We start from the raw sequence: 15,846 nt of genomic DNA, 5'->3' as shown, positions 1-15,846 counted from the left end.
CAGTTTCTGCTATTCCCACCACATGCCCCCCCCATACCAAGATTTCCCTGCTCGATTTGTCCGAAAAGAGAGTAGCCAAGGGCAAAGGGTTCAGTTGAATTGACCATATAATCAATCCCTCAAGAGGTGTCGTAGACCACGGGCACCTTGAGAAAACAACCAGGGGTTTTTAAGGAGTCTCCTGCTTTTGGAAAGGTAACCAACCCCTTAGGGATACATATGATACACCCATGCTCAAAAAATCAATGTATTGCCTCTAAAATCCCTAATTGTGTGACGAGCGATAATCCATGTTAATCCCCCCTCATCCTATGCATGTGATGATGAATTGCCTCAATATTTCCATCTTGAGGATAGAACAATTGTTAATGGAGCTCACAACAGAACTATGAAAAATTTCAAACCTCGAAGGGAACTAAGTGGTGAACAATGAGATATAACATAGTCATTCTAGTGCCTTAAGCTTGTGGTTGGATGGGTCTTTATTTTGTTCTATAGACACACAGATGGTAGGTATTAGTACTCTATGTTTGTTAGATGTGAAATGGGGAAGCCGCCTAACGAGATTGTGGCACATGGATAGAGTATAAGCTCGGTTACCATATCAAGGGGTGGCTAAAATAGCAGCCCATAGTAAAGCCTAGAAGAATTATCAAGTATTCTAGCAACCTGAAGCTGATCATGCATTAGTGCCAATGGTAACTACCTTATTGTTGGTAGTATCAAATGTGGAGATGTCTTCATATGCCAACAACAAATCTAGAGGTCCATTTGTTCGATTAATGTAAATCTATGATTTTTAAAATGTTAAAGAGGAAGAAAGTGGTTTTCTTCATAACAATAGAAAAGGGAGATTTACACAATTGTGTTCATATCCCTCCACATTTCAATAACTTTTTGAAAGTAAAAAAGCATAATTATCACAAATTGAGGATGATATGATTCCATCATTACCACCGGCAAATTCGTTAGAGACAAAAGGAAGATGCAATCATATCCTTTTACCACACACTTGGAATGAAGAGGATTCACGTCATAATGATGAAACATTCCATGAGAATTTAGTGGGTTCCTTAGGCACATATTAAAGCTATAAATAAATTGACCTTTTAATCAACTTTCTAATCTCATCAATACTCGCAACATTATCTACGTAAAATTCTCATAAAGGTAAAACTTTCATGCAAAGCACTTAGTCATAATTTGCTAAAATTATTGTATGCTCTACAAGTAGACCACATAAGAAACGAGTCACTTGACTGTTGTGGGATCATGAGTGATTGTGCATGTGAGACTTTGATTTACCTTCCTCTTGAAACGATTGTCTATTACTTTTGATATTTTGAACTAGTGTGCATCACATATATCATTCAACATTCAATATTGGCTTTGAAAAACGGTGAGAGGGGGGGAGAAGGGAACGTGGTGGGGGCCAAAGCCAATGTTAAGAGTCAATCTCATATGTTTTGACAAACATACATAACAAAATTATTATGAAGTGAACACATAACATTGCAAAGATTAATGTTGATGGATTAGAAATATTATTGGTGAGATTGATTACAAAAGGCACATTATTCTTCTTCGAGGGAAAGAATATCCTCATCCCCTTCACGTTGATAATTGACTTAGGTGAATGAGTTGCTCATAAACGATGGTAATCGTGGACCGCGGCCGTATCTTTGTCATTGTTGGTATTGAGGAAGCAAGAGTAAAGGTGTGACTGTGAATAAACTCATTTTTTATTTGTTTTCTCTTTATTACTTTCCATCACATCTTCATATTTGGTTACTTTTTGGTCGTTGTTTGCACATTGATGTTATTGGCAAATGTTGAATACAACTCCATATTTATTGGGCATAAAGAACAATTCCATCCAAAGGTTCACATCTAACATTTTAGTTGTATAAAACTAGCAATGTGTTGTTGGCCCTAACAACATAAAGTTTTAGGTCTACATAATTATTGTATTGGGGGATGTGGATGCAAACCCTACGCAATTGCTTAATGGAGCATTGTTATCATTACTTTTAGTGAACACAAGTATATAGAAACGCAATGCTCCGATGACAGATTAATCTCTCTAGCTTATTCCAATTTAAAAGACTGGTCAGCTAGCCCATTTGATTCCATGACATTATTCAACCTAGGTAAAATCAAATGATCACTAATAAGCATCTCCAAGATGTTATCAATTTATGAAAAATAATGTTGGCTCCATTGTGGCCTTCACATAACTTTAAAATAATCTAGACAATGTGATCTTGCATATAAAGAATAGTTGTGATATGATGTTCGTGACATATACAACAAATTAATCATCCAAGCATTGTTATGTAGTTTTTTATTGGTATGGAATACTTTAGCTATTGCTATGATGTACTCATCTACACAATTAGCATTTATTTTTGTAACAAGAATCAAAATTACAGTAAAGTATTCGAACCTTTGTAGTGATTCTCAATCATTGGTTTCTCTCTCTTCGTTGGTTTCCATGGTTATCAATACAAATTTGTTTCATGTGCTAGTTATATCCCAAATGGTCACACTGAAGGAAATACAATAACTATATGGGAATGTTATCATGTTGCTTCTGGGACACGGTGCAAAACGGCTCTAAAACAAGTATAGTTTGTGGTCGCAAATGCATGTGTAGCAGATGCGAGAGATCAATCTTGTACACACATGCACATGTGCAGAATATGATGCAACCTTGTGAATCTTAAAATGCATTCATACTCCAAGGAATTGAATACCATACAACATGTGCACATCTTTATTTCCAAAGTGCCTCATGCCATCGTTAGCCCTCACCTCCTTGTAATAGAAGAGACTCAAGATAAACTTGAGCAAATCCATGGAGTGGAGTTTTTACTTAAGCTAAAGAAGAGAGATGTTTAAATGTAGATATCTTCGGAATTCCATTACTCAAATTTTTGCTATCTAGCATATTGTACCCAAATTTTGGTAACGAAAACTCTTTTATGAGAAGAGGACGAATAATTTAACTTTTTTTAAACGTCAAGAGACTAGTTAAGGTATACACAAATTATCACAACCAAATTGAAGGCATATCTTATTACAAAATTGAGTGAGTACAATAACTTGATGGTTAAATGAAATATTCTCGTGAAGTAGAAGCTTTTTGTAATGGCTATCTTGCGCTATTGTTGGTTATGTCCACACTGCAAAGCCTATGACGTGCGTGATATAAAAAAAAGCCACCTAACATTTGATGGCAAAAAACACCTCTAACATTTGATGGCTACCTTGCTTTAATTGTATCAAGCCTCAAACCATGGGGTGTAGTAGCTTTTCTCATAGCATCGCGCCCATCTCCATTGCCATAAGCATAATGGCTCCCACAATCATTTGAATAGATTACATTAGTGTTGTTACGATCCTTGTAATTCGGAACATTTACCACAACTATTGCTCGTTGTTTATCCATCCGTTTGCCCACATTAGGAGTGTCATAGTTACCTTGTCTACAAATTGTTAAGTAAAAACCAAAAGGCAATCTCTAGAAAAAGCAAGAATTGAGCTTTAATTTTTTTCTCCTCCATCCCTCCTAAATGGATAAAAGAGTGCACACACACAAAAGTAGCTTGTTTAGGATACAGATGAAGTTGATTCCCATAGTAATTATAATATGGATTCTTTGGGTAATCCATACTATAATTATTTGGGTAATTCATATCATAATTGTTCGGGTAATCCACATGATATGGGTTCTTCGGGTAGCCAATATTGTCCATCCCCATATTATCGATCGACTTACTCGATGAGGCTGAAAAAAAACAACCATCATTATAAAGTCGAACTAGTATGAAAGAAGCTTAGATTAAAAGGGAATGAAATTCACCATTACGAAACATGCAAATATGTATGTATGACGGCATCTTGAGAGAGAAACTAGAATGAATGAATGTAATACAAGAATCCTATACACATTTATCCAATGGGTCGAGCCCTCGAATTATCCAATGGGGCAAAAGACGATCAAACTTGTAACATTCGACCTATCCATGAACTTTTTACCTAGTGGATGATTACAATTATTCATAGGTCACACAAAGAATCGAGATATCCTTCACTATTCAATAGCAAAATTTAACGGGCGATATTTTTGTTGAGTAGTACATAAACACTTATGGAAAAGGACATAACGATCCGATTGGGGTCATGATTAGATCATGATTTTACCCATCGAGAGGGGCGTAAATTAGACGACAATATATACACACTTTAGTAGTTTTTTTCCCCCTACACATGGCTAGCCACATTTAGCTTGTTAATCATTATTGGGATCCATAATTTGAAACTTCAAATGCATGTCATCATCACCGATGGCCACGATTATGCACCGAAGACATCTAATTAGGATATACAATAAATTACATGGCCCTTAATGACTCCAATGCAATCATATCCAGAATTTAGCTTGTTAATCTGTCGATGGGATGGATGATTCCGATGAAAAACATTAGAAATCATTCATCGTTTATATATATATATATATATATATATATAAAGGAAGGGATTAAAATGCGAATTAGAAAGACAGAAAAACGAAAGAAATTGAGGATGTGAATTAATTTGAGTACCTGATTGGATCTCTGCTGCTATAAATCTGAGTATGCACCTCTTTTGCAGAGATGGTGGTCTCACATTTAAAGGATAATATATGGATTCATTGAATTAAAATTGACTGGAGGTTAATTAAAATGGAATTGAACCAGTATTTCATGGATTGTTGAACATTGAATTAGTTATTGTTAGATCTAAACAGAAATTTTTATGGGAAGCAATTGAATGGATAAATAACAAAAATTAAACAACCCCCCCCTCCCCCCCACCCAAAAAGAGGGGGCGGCTGAATAATGCGAGTGATTTGAAAGATGAAAAAAACAAAGATGGGGAATTAAATGAAGAAGAAGAAGTACCTGATTGGATCTTGGGGGAGCTAAAGAAGCAGAAACACATAGTGGCAGCAGATTGAATGGCCTGGCGTTTGATTTTCTCTACTCTGTTTCTGTCTGTCTGTCTATCTATCTGTCTGAGTAAGTCAGGCAATCAAAGATCGGATGGGCTTTCTTGTTTGTTGCAGAAGAGAGAGAGCCCTAAATTTCTTTTCGCCCTCAGGTCTCTCTTTCCCTGTACTGTCTTAATCAATCAAATCACAATCACAATCACTCACAATTAAATCAAGTAATCAGCCAATGTTTAACTCATTTGAAGAGAATATTTCCGTCTTAACAGGAGAGACAAGAACACCATTTCTTCTGAGGGGTCCCACTTATTAAAACCTTCAGAGATTTCGCCTTCAGAAATGCTATTGACATCCTTTTTCTGGATAATTTTTTTTATACTCTTTTCTTGTGTATTTGTATCCGAAAGTTCCATGGAATCTCTACTGAACCATTAACACATTCATCCTGTGACCATACAAATTTATGTGAAATTTACACATTTCAATTAAAAACTTTTAATAATGTGAATACAAAACTCAAATTTTAACTTTATGTGAATAGCAAATTGTGAAATTTAAAGCAAAGGTCTCTTAACACTCTTTCAAATTCTTGTCTTCTAGTTCTGTCATTGAGACTTCTTTCTTTTGTTATAATTGTCATCTTTTTGTCGAAATCGCCATCAAATCTCCAAAGCTTTGGTTGTGACACGTGGTAACTACAAATGTCCAAGAGAGCTCGTAAAGCTTGGGACAATGACACTAACTGAATATCCAACTACGCATCAACAAAATGGGATTTCCTGCCAACGAATGTATAATTATTTCTTACATTTGCCTGGAAAATTTTGTTGGATTAATCTCATTTTATGTCTGTGGATGGATGCTTGATAAATCCCACAATAACGTGTGTAAATTGTTGAATATTAGAAAGACAAATATCCCCATGAAGAAGTTACACCATGGGCATTGACTTGTCTCGTAAACTCCTCCACCATGATCCCATATCATGTTTACAGTTATCATGACCAAGAAAAGAAGAATTAAATCCCAGTGGGTTTGTCTTTCCAATAAGGGGACCTAAAACCATTCATCAACTACTTGAAATGTGCATTCCAAAACAACCTGAAAATGATATGATGATTCAATCCCCATATATACTTGCATAATCAAAAACTCTAGCAAAAATGTCTCGCCGTGCATCATGTATATATGTGATCCAAGTTTACCTTTATTTTTATTTTTATTTTCCATAAAACATATGCTCCATTGGTATTAAAATTAAAAAGGCCAAAGACACTATACAAATAGTATAAAATATTGTTTCATCTCTACAAGTATATATCATCAAAGAAAAGACCAAATATAAGCGATGATGACATTTGGCTGGTTGACAAGTTGACCTATATTGAAACGTATAACCATCATTAGTTACATTGATCCAAGTCCATGCATTATACCTTAACACCTCCACCATAAACAAATCCCAAAACCCCTCATTTGGGGGCATCCATCGAGCTATGCATTGAAGTAGATCGACACCCACCTCAGAGCATATATTAAAATCACCTAACAAAAACCCTACTCTTCCATGACGTAAAACTTGATTTAAACATCTCCAAAGATCCATATGCTGCCCTGCAACATTTGGTGCGTAAATACTAACCATCCAAATCCTTTCTCCTTCATAGTTAACTTCAACCACTAAGAATCGACCATTTACGTCTTTTTGAACCGCTATCGATAACAATCTATCCCTCACAATAAGAATTACACCTGAATAAAGTCCTCCAATGACTCCAACATAAAAGACATGGCATTGTTTATGTTGAAGAGAAGACCCGGACTTAGTATAATCCTTATGTTCCATTGCACATAATATATCCCATGGACTATTAAAAATACTTTTCTTTCATGTCTCCCTCCATGCCCTAAACCCCATCATCTTACGAGAAAAGTCATGGCTTTGTCTTTTTTAACAAATAGAAATTGTACATATTAGAAGATGCGGTAGAACATTACATCTACATCTACATCTACATGTATACATATGTACATGTAGTGTGAAGGTACATATACATGTCTATTTACATGTAGTGTGTAGGTACATGTAGTGTGTGTGTGTGTGTGTGTATGTATGTATGTGTATATGTATGTCAACCAAACACACGGATACCTGCTTCAATGGGCTAATTGTTAACGTGTACAAAACAAGATTATGTATGTATGTATGTGTGTATGTATCAGATCAATGGGCTTATTGTTAACGTGTACAAAACAAAAATAATAGCAAGAAAAGCAATTCAACCAAGATATTACCCCACTTTTATATTCAAAGTTACAATATAGGACCAATACAAATTGTGCAAAGCTCTGAATATCTTGGCCTTGATTTTCCATCGGAAAACAAGTGGAAATGCAATAAAACTAATACTCAAGGATGGGCAATGAGATTAATGTTATTCAATGTTATGGTGGTCGAAGTGTTGCTTTTCAAAGTGCAAGTATGATGTGGGTGAGAAGTATATTGACTTGTTAGACGAGAATGATAATTAAGTGTCATACTCAAATCTCCACCAAGAAAGATGATGAGGTGCATTATTTTCACATATAGAGTGTTTATTACCAACTCATTACCCTGTTTCTTCTGAAGGAGTCACATTAAGATTATATTAGCATATACTATTGGATCGTTGATGTCTTCCCGTGGCATGATATGGTTTGCCATCACTTAACAACCCTTCCTCGTAAACGATAAAGAATCTATTCTATTCTCTATCTCTCTCATACTAATATATGTTATAGGACACTTTATCACTTCCCTTGGCATAATATGGTTTGCCACCATTCATGCCCCCCTAGGTTTTCGACATAAAATAGCTACGACCAATTAGAATTTGGAACCATAATATTTGTTGTTTATTTCGCTCATTTTATGTTGGTAAGTCTAGTCATGCCACGTGTCTTCTACTTTAGAAGAAGCACACAATGTGTCCACGTTACCATGAGACTTGAAATTCATTGTGTATAGCTACTAATAGCATTCCATCATCGTGTTCATTTGATTCCTCAAATTTAAAATTTTCATGGTTGATATGAGTGGGTTAGATCCGCAACACATCATGATTCTTGTGTGTGAAGTATTCCACTTATGACAAGCAACAAAATGTGGCAATGCATGGCCTTTACTCTTGACTAGGGGAACTAGACATCTAGTTGCCTACTTACTAAAGTGCCAAAGTATAACTTAATACATGATTAAAAAAAACTATAATACATTTTTGTTTGTGTGACACAAATAATATATATGTAGAAGATAACATCTAGCTGCCTACTTAATAAAGTGCCAAAGTATAACTCAATGCATGATTTGAAAAAAACTATAATACATTTTTTTTGGGTGACACACAGTAATAATATATAAAAGATCAAAAATAAACTCTCCAAAGTGGTAAAAGATCAAAAATAAACTCTCCAAAGTGGGTATGTAATGAACATATGCAAGATATTACACAATGTAATGCAATAAGATATTGCACATTATCCTGTCATCAACATACTCCATGTTACTAATGACACCAATCATGAAGGAAGTCATTAGTGACACACATCATGTCACTAATGAAAATGAATTAAAGAAGGTCGAAACATTCTCCTGAAACCCTCATCACACAAACTCACATAGTCTATAAGAGTTGTATTGTTCCGAGCATAAAAGAACGACAAATTAAAAACGTGTAGCCTCTTAAGAAAGCCCAAAATTATGAATGTTGCCTTCTTGAGTACCTTTGGAAGATATTCATATGGATCATGTTTCCTAATGCATTATAACATGAAGGAAATGATAAGTCAAAGTATGGCAATTTAAGAGTTATTACATAAATAAATATTTAGCTTTCTCCCAATATACATACATATTGTGTGTTCTTGGAAAAGAATGTTTATTACCCCTCTGCAATTTATAAATGTGTATATAGTCACATTGCATAGAGATTTTGCAAATTTTGCATGGCTATTGTCATTATCTATTGTATCTCAACACAAAAGAATCACATTGTGGTTACTAGTGTGTGTGTGTGTGTGTGTGTGTGTGTGTGTGTGTGTGTGTGTGTGTGTGTGTGTGTGTGTGTGTGTGTGTGTGTGTGTGTGTGTGTGTGTGTGTGTGTGTGTGTGTGTGTGTGTGTGTGTGAATTAATTGAATGTTTCCTACATACATAGGACATGAAATTATAAATGTACAACATGTTAGGTGTCACCCAAGACAACGGAACTGTAGTTGTTACGAGCATAACTGTAACCGTAGTTCTCTAACATAGTATAAATGTTACACATTTATAAATGTAACCGTGGTCAATAGAAATTGAAGTTACACATTTATTACTCCTTATTTTCAATGCCAAATCCCAGAAAAATTTTAATTGAAAGTCAATTTAGCACCATATTGTGTTGCTTAATATTGTTTTGATGTATAAATGTTGCAAGGTTAATATCAAAGAATTCATTTTGTAGGCATGTTTAGCGTTAGCCATGCATGCTCTGTTCCATGTTGATTAGATAGGACAATATGGAAGTTAAAACCAAAGCATAGGACATTATTTCATTTAACAATGTCTAGCTTTGGAAATACCTTCAAAAGAGGACAAGTTGCACATAGTAATGGACAATAGATATTGAAGTTACACATTTATGACTCCGTATGTTTTCAATGCCAACTCCCAATAAAATTTTAATTCAAACACCATATTGTGTTGCTTAAGGTTGTTTTGAGGGATGTTATAAGTTTGTAACAGAAATATCGACAAATTTATTATGCAAGCATGCTTAACCGTTTTGTTTTGTCTTGGATTTGATGGCCAAGTACTTGCATAGTAAGAATCATGATCTTGAGATTGTTTTGAAAGATGGATGGTTTATTGAGATATAACATTGTCATGTTGATGTTGATTGTGATAATATACACAAGCTCAAGATGAACACTGGTAAAGAGTTCTATGGCTAAAGAAAAGACGATAAATATTATTGCCACGGAATCTTTGATTACATTACTACTAGGACAATTATATTATATTCTTGTCATGGGAGCTGAAAAACATTGAGAACCATCATATAATGTATACATATTGAATCAATTCCCTGATGGATACAATACAAATTTCAATAGAATTGATAGGAGACAATGTCGAGCCTTTATATGAAAACCTATTAGGACACTAGTTTACAATTTAGACATGTTAGTTGCTTTCACATGATGGGTAAGGGGATGTTTGTCTTTTCATATAAAACTACTTGTTGAAATTGTTATGCCTTCAGCTCATGTAAGTTTTGTTCGGCATCACTTCTCCACACAATATCCTTCAAACCCAATGAGAAACTTTGATAGAACTACAACATTCAACCAACAATGAGTCTTTAACTATCACACATTAAATGTGGTATCGATCAAAGAAAAAGAAATAACACAATTAAGAATGTTTGAGAAACCTTATGATATTCCAAATTATCGCCACTAGCTTTGCGTAGTTCTACCATGTAAAATGAAGGAGCAACCTCAAATACCTTTCAAAAAAACCAACACATCACAAAATTCGTTAACAAGGCCATGTATGCACACATGTATTGGATGTATTGAATGGATGAATACATGCATGATTGATGTGTCCATCAGGGATACATGAATGTATGTATGCATGGCTGTATCTATGTGTTTCCATGTAGAACATGGAGGCATTTGCATGGCTTGTGTCCATGGAGAGCATGCCTGTATGCATGTGTTCCCTTAATGCATGGATACATGAATGCATGTGTGCATACATCAGTGTGTGGATGTAAAAAACAAAATCAGTTTGTTACGAAAATCTTTATCGATGTTTCATATCCTTTTCATGCACCTTGTATGGTCATTTTACTATTGAGGAAGATTTATTTATTTTGTATATGTATGCCTAACCTCAGTTGAGATTGATAAATGACCTTTCCTCCCTGTCCTAGGCCCCTGCAAATTCATCTACAACACAAGAAAAGGAAAGAGAAAAAGACCTTCAAGAACCATCCCTCTTAAACCTCGGAATTGTATAGAATAAAGCTCAACTTACATATAACTGACCTTATAGTTACACTTGTGAACATCAAATCCTAGTGGTTTAGCTGTCTCCTCCATCTTCGATATGATCTCAGGTGCCGGATGCTTTGATGCGAAATGGATATGTTGCCTGAGATTCTAGCAATAAATGGTTTGGTTATGAATAAGTGAGCCTCAAGCATTATACCCGACTTGCTTAAATGATATCTTCATCTGTTAAATACAAATCATAGATACAAACCACTATATCTTCGAACAATCCTGAGAGGTCCAGACCCTTGTTGAGGGAGATGATCTCGAAAGCATTCAATGTTGTAGGTTTTGTCACTCTCTCTTCTGTGACAAGAGTTGCCTGAAGGTGACATGGTAATCAAATTAGATATCCTAATCTAAAAGAACTTTAACCCAAAATAATTTTAGAGTGTGTGGAAAAATGTTGTAAAAATGTATATCTAATAATGCTGATGCCTATTTTTTTGCTCCAATGATTTTTTTTAACTCTAAAGGTGATTCAAGAAACAACTAGATTATTTTGATCCTCACATTTGAATCATCGAAAACATCATCTACATCATCAGTGTTAATATTCCCATTCCCAAACTCAAGATGCTTGATTGGCATGAAACCTTTTAGAAACCATGGATCTTGAAAGATTTGAGCTGCAGTAATTCGCTACAAAAACCATGTTAAGAAAAAGAAAAAATAAACAAATTAGAAAAAATACAAATAAAACAAGAGTTTTTAACATCACATAAAAAAGTATTGTGTTTAACGTAACTTCATAGATCTTATCTCACTCAAGTTAAGTTAAACACAATAGAAGAGAATATAAGGTGTGATTAAGAAATATTTACATTCTTTGGATTCGGTGTCAGTATTTTAGAGATCAACTTTTTTACTCCTGAAGAAAACCATGCTGGAAATGAGAAATCGCCTTTATAGATCTGTTACCAAATGAATTGTCACAATTTAGAGAAGCAAAAAAGTAACCCCACAAAATGAACAATTTAGTTTTCTCTCTTGACAATTAAAAAGTGTTGAATCAGAACAAAAATAATAATACCTTCTTATACAAATTTATTAGATTTTTATCATCAAATGGTAAGTAGCCTGCCAAGAGAACAAAGAGAATGATACCGCAGGACCAGAGATCTGCTTTGGCCCCATCATACCCTCTATTTACAATCACCTATAAACATTTTCAACTTTCAATTGAATTGATATAGGCATATAAAAACATAAATCCAACTTTTTGTACATCATCAACGCACATCTTTTTTGTTCTGTTTTTTATTCTTTTTGCTTCTCTTTTGTTAAACCACATCTATGAAAAACATACCTCAGGTGCAACATAATTCGGGGTACCACATGTAGTGTGAAACAGCCCATCTTCCTGTGGCCAAATAACTAGTTAGAAATAATACAAATACTCTTCCTTAGTTAAGTAGTGATTCCATGACTGATCTTGATTCACACAAAACCATAAAAAAACTAACTCGGCAATTATGTGACAATGCGCTTAGACCGAAATCTGAGATCCTTAAATTTCCAACTGAATCGAGCAAGAGATTCTCTGGCTGAAACAAACAAGAGAATGCAAAACCTTTATCAATATGCATTAGAGAGTATATTAACCAAATAAATATTCTCAAATGACAGTTTCTTTGTCAACTCCAAAACCTTAAGGTCTCTATGATACACGCCCTGGTTGTGACAATAATCCACAACACTAATAAGTTGTTGAAAATACTTTCTTGCCTCATCTTCCTTCAGCCTCTTCTCCTTATTCTGTTTGAAAACATGGATTCCTGCATTTCAGTAAGATATGATACAAACACAAGGGGGAGAAAGAAACGCTTCTGAATTTTTTTCTTTATTTCCTCCAAATGCCCCCATATTTTCATTAATTTCCTTTAAAATGCCCCTCAGTCAATCCCAAAATTAGCTCTAATTTATTATGATTGGTTTATCTCTTGTTTTTCACTCTCCCTGGAGTAGAACAAGTGTTTGGGTAAATAGCAAAAATTTGGAGATATTTCGATGAAATAAAGAAAAGATCGGCGGTATTTTGGAATGGCCTACCTACTCCCCATGAAGGCTAACAAAATTAGAAATAACATGTAAGCATTTGTAACTTACAATTTTGTTGAAAAGTTCGCCTCCAGTAACAAGTTCCATCACAAAATAGATTTTTCTCTTGCTAGCCATTACCTGAGATGTACCAAGGAATAGATATTTCAGGGCTTGGATCTAGTTAAAAATATTTGACATCGTAAAGATTAGGAAAAATATTTGGCACTTCAAACATTCTAGGATTAGGCTAATGCATAAATATACAATCACACAATATACTATTTATATTTTGTGTAATATGTATATAGTGACAGAGTAGCCTTGCTGCTACAACCCACTGAGCTCCATCCAATCAGGATAATGACTGTAATTTACGATTTGTGTGCCGCTACTCACTTCGTAAAGATGCACGACATTTGGATGCCTAGCTAGCTTCATTGTGGATATTTCTCTTTTGATCTGGCACACACACACACACAAAAGAGACTTCACATTATATAATCAAGTAGGAAACAAGTGATAAGTATCACAATAACAATTGACTCTTCGTAGTTTGTGATGGGAGTTGGCCATTTTCATAACATATATACATACATATCAAAGAAAAACAGCACCAATGATCCCATTTCTCTACAACTTAAAAATATAACTTTTGAGACATACCAATCTCATCAACCATAAACATTCAAGAGTGTGTAAGAGAAAAAACAATATAGAAACCTTTTGTTTTTTTCTGTATGTTTGTTTGAGGGACATCAGAACTTTGTTGTTCTATGATGATCATTCTTCCATATTTAGAGACAACCTAATCAGCACATATGATTTTATTATGCTATCACGATGATCATTCTTGAATACTTAGATCCGACCTACTCTACAAATATGATTCCATTGTTCCCCAATGATAAATCTTCAGATCCAAACTAATATTATACACATCTGACCCAATTGCCCTATAACCATGGCCATTCTTCCATGCTAAGGTTCCAATGAAATCTACACAAATATGAAGATCTAATCCAATCTAATCTAATCTAATCTACAAACAAACAAACTGTTGCATGATTATAGTATTTACAGCAATTCTAGAAGAAAACCAAAAAACCCAATTGAGTATATGTGGATCAAATTACACCAACAGTAATAAGTCATTATATATAGGAAATTTAAGTAGCTAAAGTTTTAAAAAATGAAGGAAAAATGGCAATTACACACCTGGTCTACCATCTTACACTTGAAGATCTTCTCCTTATCAATGATTTTTATGGCAACATGTTGGCTAGTTTCCATGTTCTTAGCATACTTAACCTTGGCAAAGTTTCCTTCACCTAAGGTTTGACCGAGCTCGAACCTTCCCACTCGGGTCCGGCCGCCTGATCTCGAATTACTCTTATCACTCATTATTATTGATAAGCGGAAAATATCACAAATTCCTTTGAAGAAAAAATGGAATCATTATCGTCCATTTCTCTCTGATCAATCACTGTTGTCATTCAGTTAGTCTGTGTCTCGACTCTGTTTTTTTCGATCTTGTAATGTATTAAGAGGGCAAATCTTTCCCCAAGAAAACTACAATTCTTTCAAGAGAAAATGAAATAATAGCTCACTGCATGGTTGTGAATAACTCTTTCATCATTCACTTTTCTTCTACTCCATTGTTATCGACTATAGTAAGATGAGCAGAGGGGGAAATCTGACCAGTTGGAGCCAATACATGATCTATACACATTCTTGCCTACCTGGCTATACCCAACTAGCTATATTGAGGAAGGAGGAGAAGAAACAGAGCAGGGGGGAGAGAAGAGAAATAGATTTGTGGGCGATTTGTTATACATACATACATACAAGAGATAGAAAGAGAGAAAGAAAGAAAGATTAAAGATTATTCTCTCTCTGATTCTCTCTATGTCTATCTATCTGTCTGTCTGTCTGTGTCTTTCTTAACTCTTAACCCCCCCTTTCAAATTTCAAACTTTCTCTGTTCTGGTTCTGGTTCTGATTCTGGTTCTGTTCCAGGAAAGGACAATGGATCTATTCAAACATTTGATTTGTATGTATCTCTACAATATGTAACATATACAACTATATGTATGTATGTACATACATAGTATATACACATTTAATGTCTTTAACTGCTACTAATGTTTTGATTCTTGAATTCCTCTCTATATATGCACAAACAAACACACAAACAAACAAAACATTCTTCAGTAATCTCTATAAAACCGAATCGATCATTTCTTATGTTATATACATCTATCATTGTCGACACCTAGAACTTGGTCACGGCCATTTCTTATGTTATATACGTCTGTCATGGTCGACACTTGGAACTTGGTCACGTGTCACGACTCACACGATCTTGTTGTTGTTGTTGTTGTTGTTGTTTGTTGTTCCCGCCCGCCCGCCTTACCTTGCCCTGCTTCTACTCTCTCTCGGCCATAAAAAACCCCATTGACCCACCCATTCCCATGTCAACAATTCCCTCTTTCAACCAAAGCTATCTCGACTTGAAGGAGTCCCTGCCATTTGTTCTCTACTTTTTATGTTGGATGTGCTTAACTTGTTCCTCCTATCCGTTTGTAACCTCGAAAGCCAGACATGGATGAAATCTCGGTGTGTTATCTCTTGCTTCACGACAACCTCGCTCACTCACTTCACACACTACCATTCTTATGACTTGCTCCACACATTTCCATCTGAAACACACACACACACACACAAT

The 15,846-nt window shown here is 34.9% G+C and overlaps 2 protein-coding genes across 4 annotated transcripts; both read right to left on the bottom strand.

The window, feature by feature from the left end:
* Positions 1-3,041: 3,041 nt before the first annotated feature.
* On the bottom strand, positions 3,042-5,047 carry LOC147859791 (uncharacterized). Its single transcript, XM_087324934.1, has 3 exons — positions 4,947-5,047; positions 3,622-3,790; positions 3,042-3,488 (listed from the first exon to the last, which is right to left on the bottom strand). Exons 1-3 carry the CDS (start codon positions 4,984-4,986, stop codon positions 3,266-3,268), a joined length of 432 nt encoding a protein of 143 aa, XP_087181060.1. The 5' UTR covers positions 4,987-5,047; the 3' UTR covers positions 3,042-3,265.
* Positions 5,048-10,063: 5,016 nt separating this feature from the next.
* On the bottom strand, positions 10,064-14,933 carry LOC147859790 (CBL-interacting protein kinase 23-like). Of its 3 annotated transcripts, none has more exons than XM_087324302.1 (14): positions 14,337-14,933; positions 13,518-13,580; positions 13,167-13,259; positions 12,729-12,836; positions 12,545-12,625; positions 12,388-12,441; positions 12,112-12,237; positions 11,903-11,992; positions 11,592-11,720; positions 11,290-11,400; positions 11,073-11,186; positions 10,917-10,973; positions 10,451-10,525; positions 10,064-10,351 (listed from the first exon to the last, which is right to left on the bottom strand). In XM_087324302.1, exons 1-14 carry the CDS (start codon positions 14,520-14,522, stop codon positions 10,268-10,270), a joined length of 1,371 nt encoding a protein of 456 aa, XP_087180428.1. In that variant the 5' UTR covers positions 14,523-14,933; the 3' UTR covers positions 10,064-10,267. The 3 variants fall into 3 exon arrangements, with proteins under 3 accessions (XP_087180428.1, XP_087180429.1, XP_087180430.1); XM_087324303.1 differs by having other exon boundaries at positions 13,188-13,259; XM_087324304.1 differs by lacking the exon at positions 12,729-12,836 and having other exon boundaries at positions 13,188-13,259.
* Between the last annotated feature and the right edge of the window lie 913 nt (positions 14,934-15,846).

The sequence above is a fragment of the Azolla caroliniana genome, unplaced genomic scaffold, assembly GCF_043228905.1.
Source record: "Azolla caroliniana isolate FFs.n. ecotype wild unplaced genomic scaffold, voAzoCaro1.0.p SCAF_9, whole genome shotgun sequence".
In the NCBI taxonomy this organism is placed as follows: domain Eukaryota; kingdom Viridiplantae; phylum Streptophyta; class Polypodiopsida; order Salviniales; family Salviniaceae; genus Azolla; species Azolla caroliniana.
The sequence above is the reverse complement of the archived record's forward strand: the minus strand, read 5'-3'. Positions and strand labels throughout refer to the sequence as shown.

Excerpts from the sequence above, each read along its gene's own strand:
- LOC147859791 (XM_087324934.1), bottom strand. The coding sequence starts at position 4,986 with ATGTGTTTCTGCTTCTTTAGCTCCCCCAAGATCCAATCAG. Across the intron at positions 3,791-4,946 it reads CTCCCCCAAGATCCAATCAG|CCTCATCGAGTAAGTCGATC; the intron begins GTACTTCTTCTT and ends GTTTTTTTTCAG. Across the intron at positions 3,489-3,621 it reads TATGGGAATCAACTTCATCT|ACAAGGTAACTATGACACTC; the intron begins GTATCCTAAACA and ends AACAATTTGTAG.
- LOC147859790 (XM_087324302.1), bottom strand. The coding sequence starts at position 14,522 with ATGAGTGATAAGAGTAATTCGAGATCAGGCGGCCGGACCCGAGTGGGA. Across the intron at positions 13,260-13,517 it reads ATGTCGTGCATCTTTACGAA|GTAATGGCTAGCAAGAGAAA; the intron begins GTGAGTAGCGGC and ends GGTACATCTCAG. Across the intron at positions 12,626-12,728 it reads TGTATCATAGAGACCTTAAG|CCAGAGAATCTCTTGCTCGA; the intron begins GTTTTGGAGTTG and ends TGTTTGTTTCAG.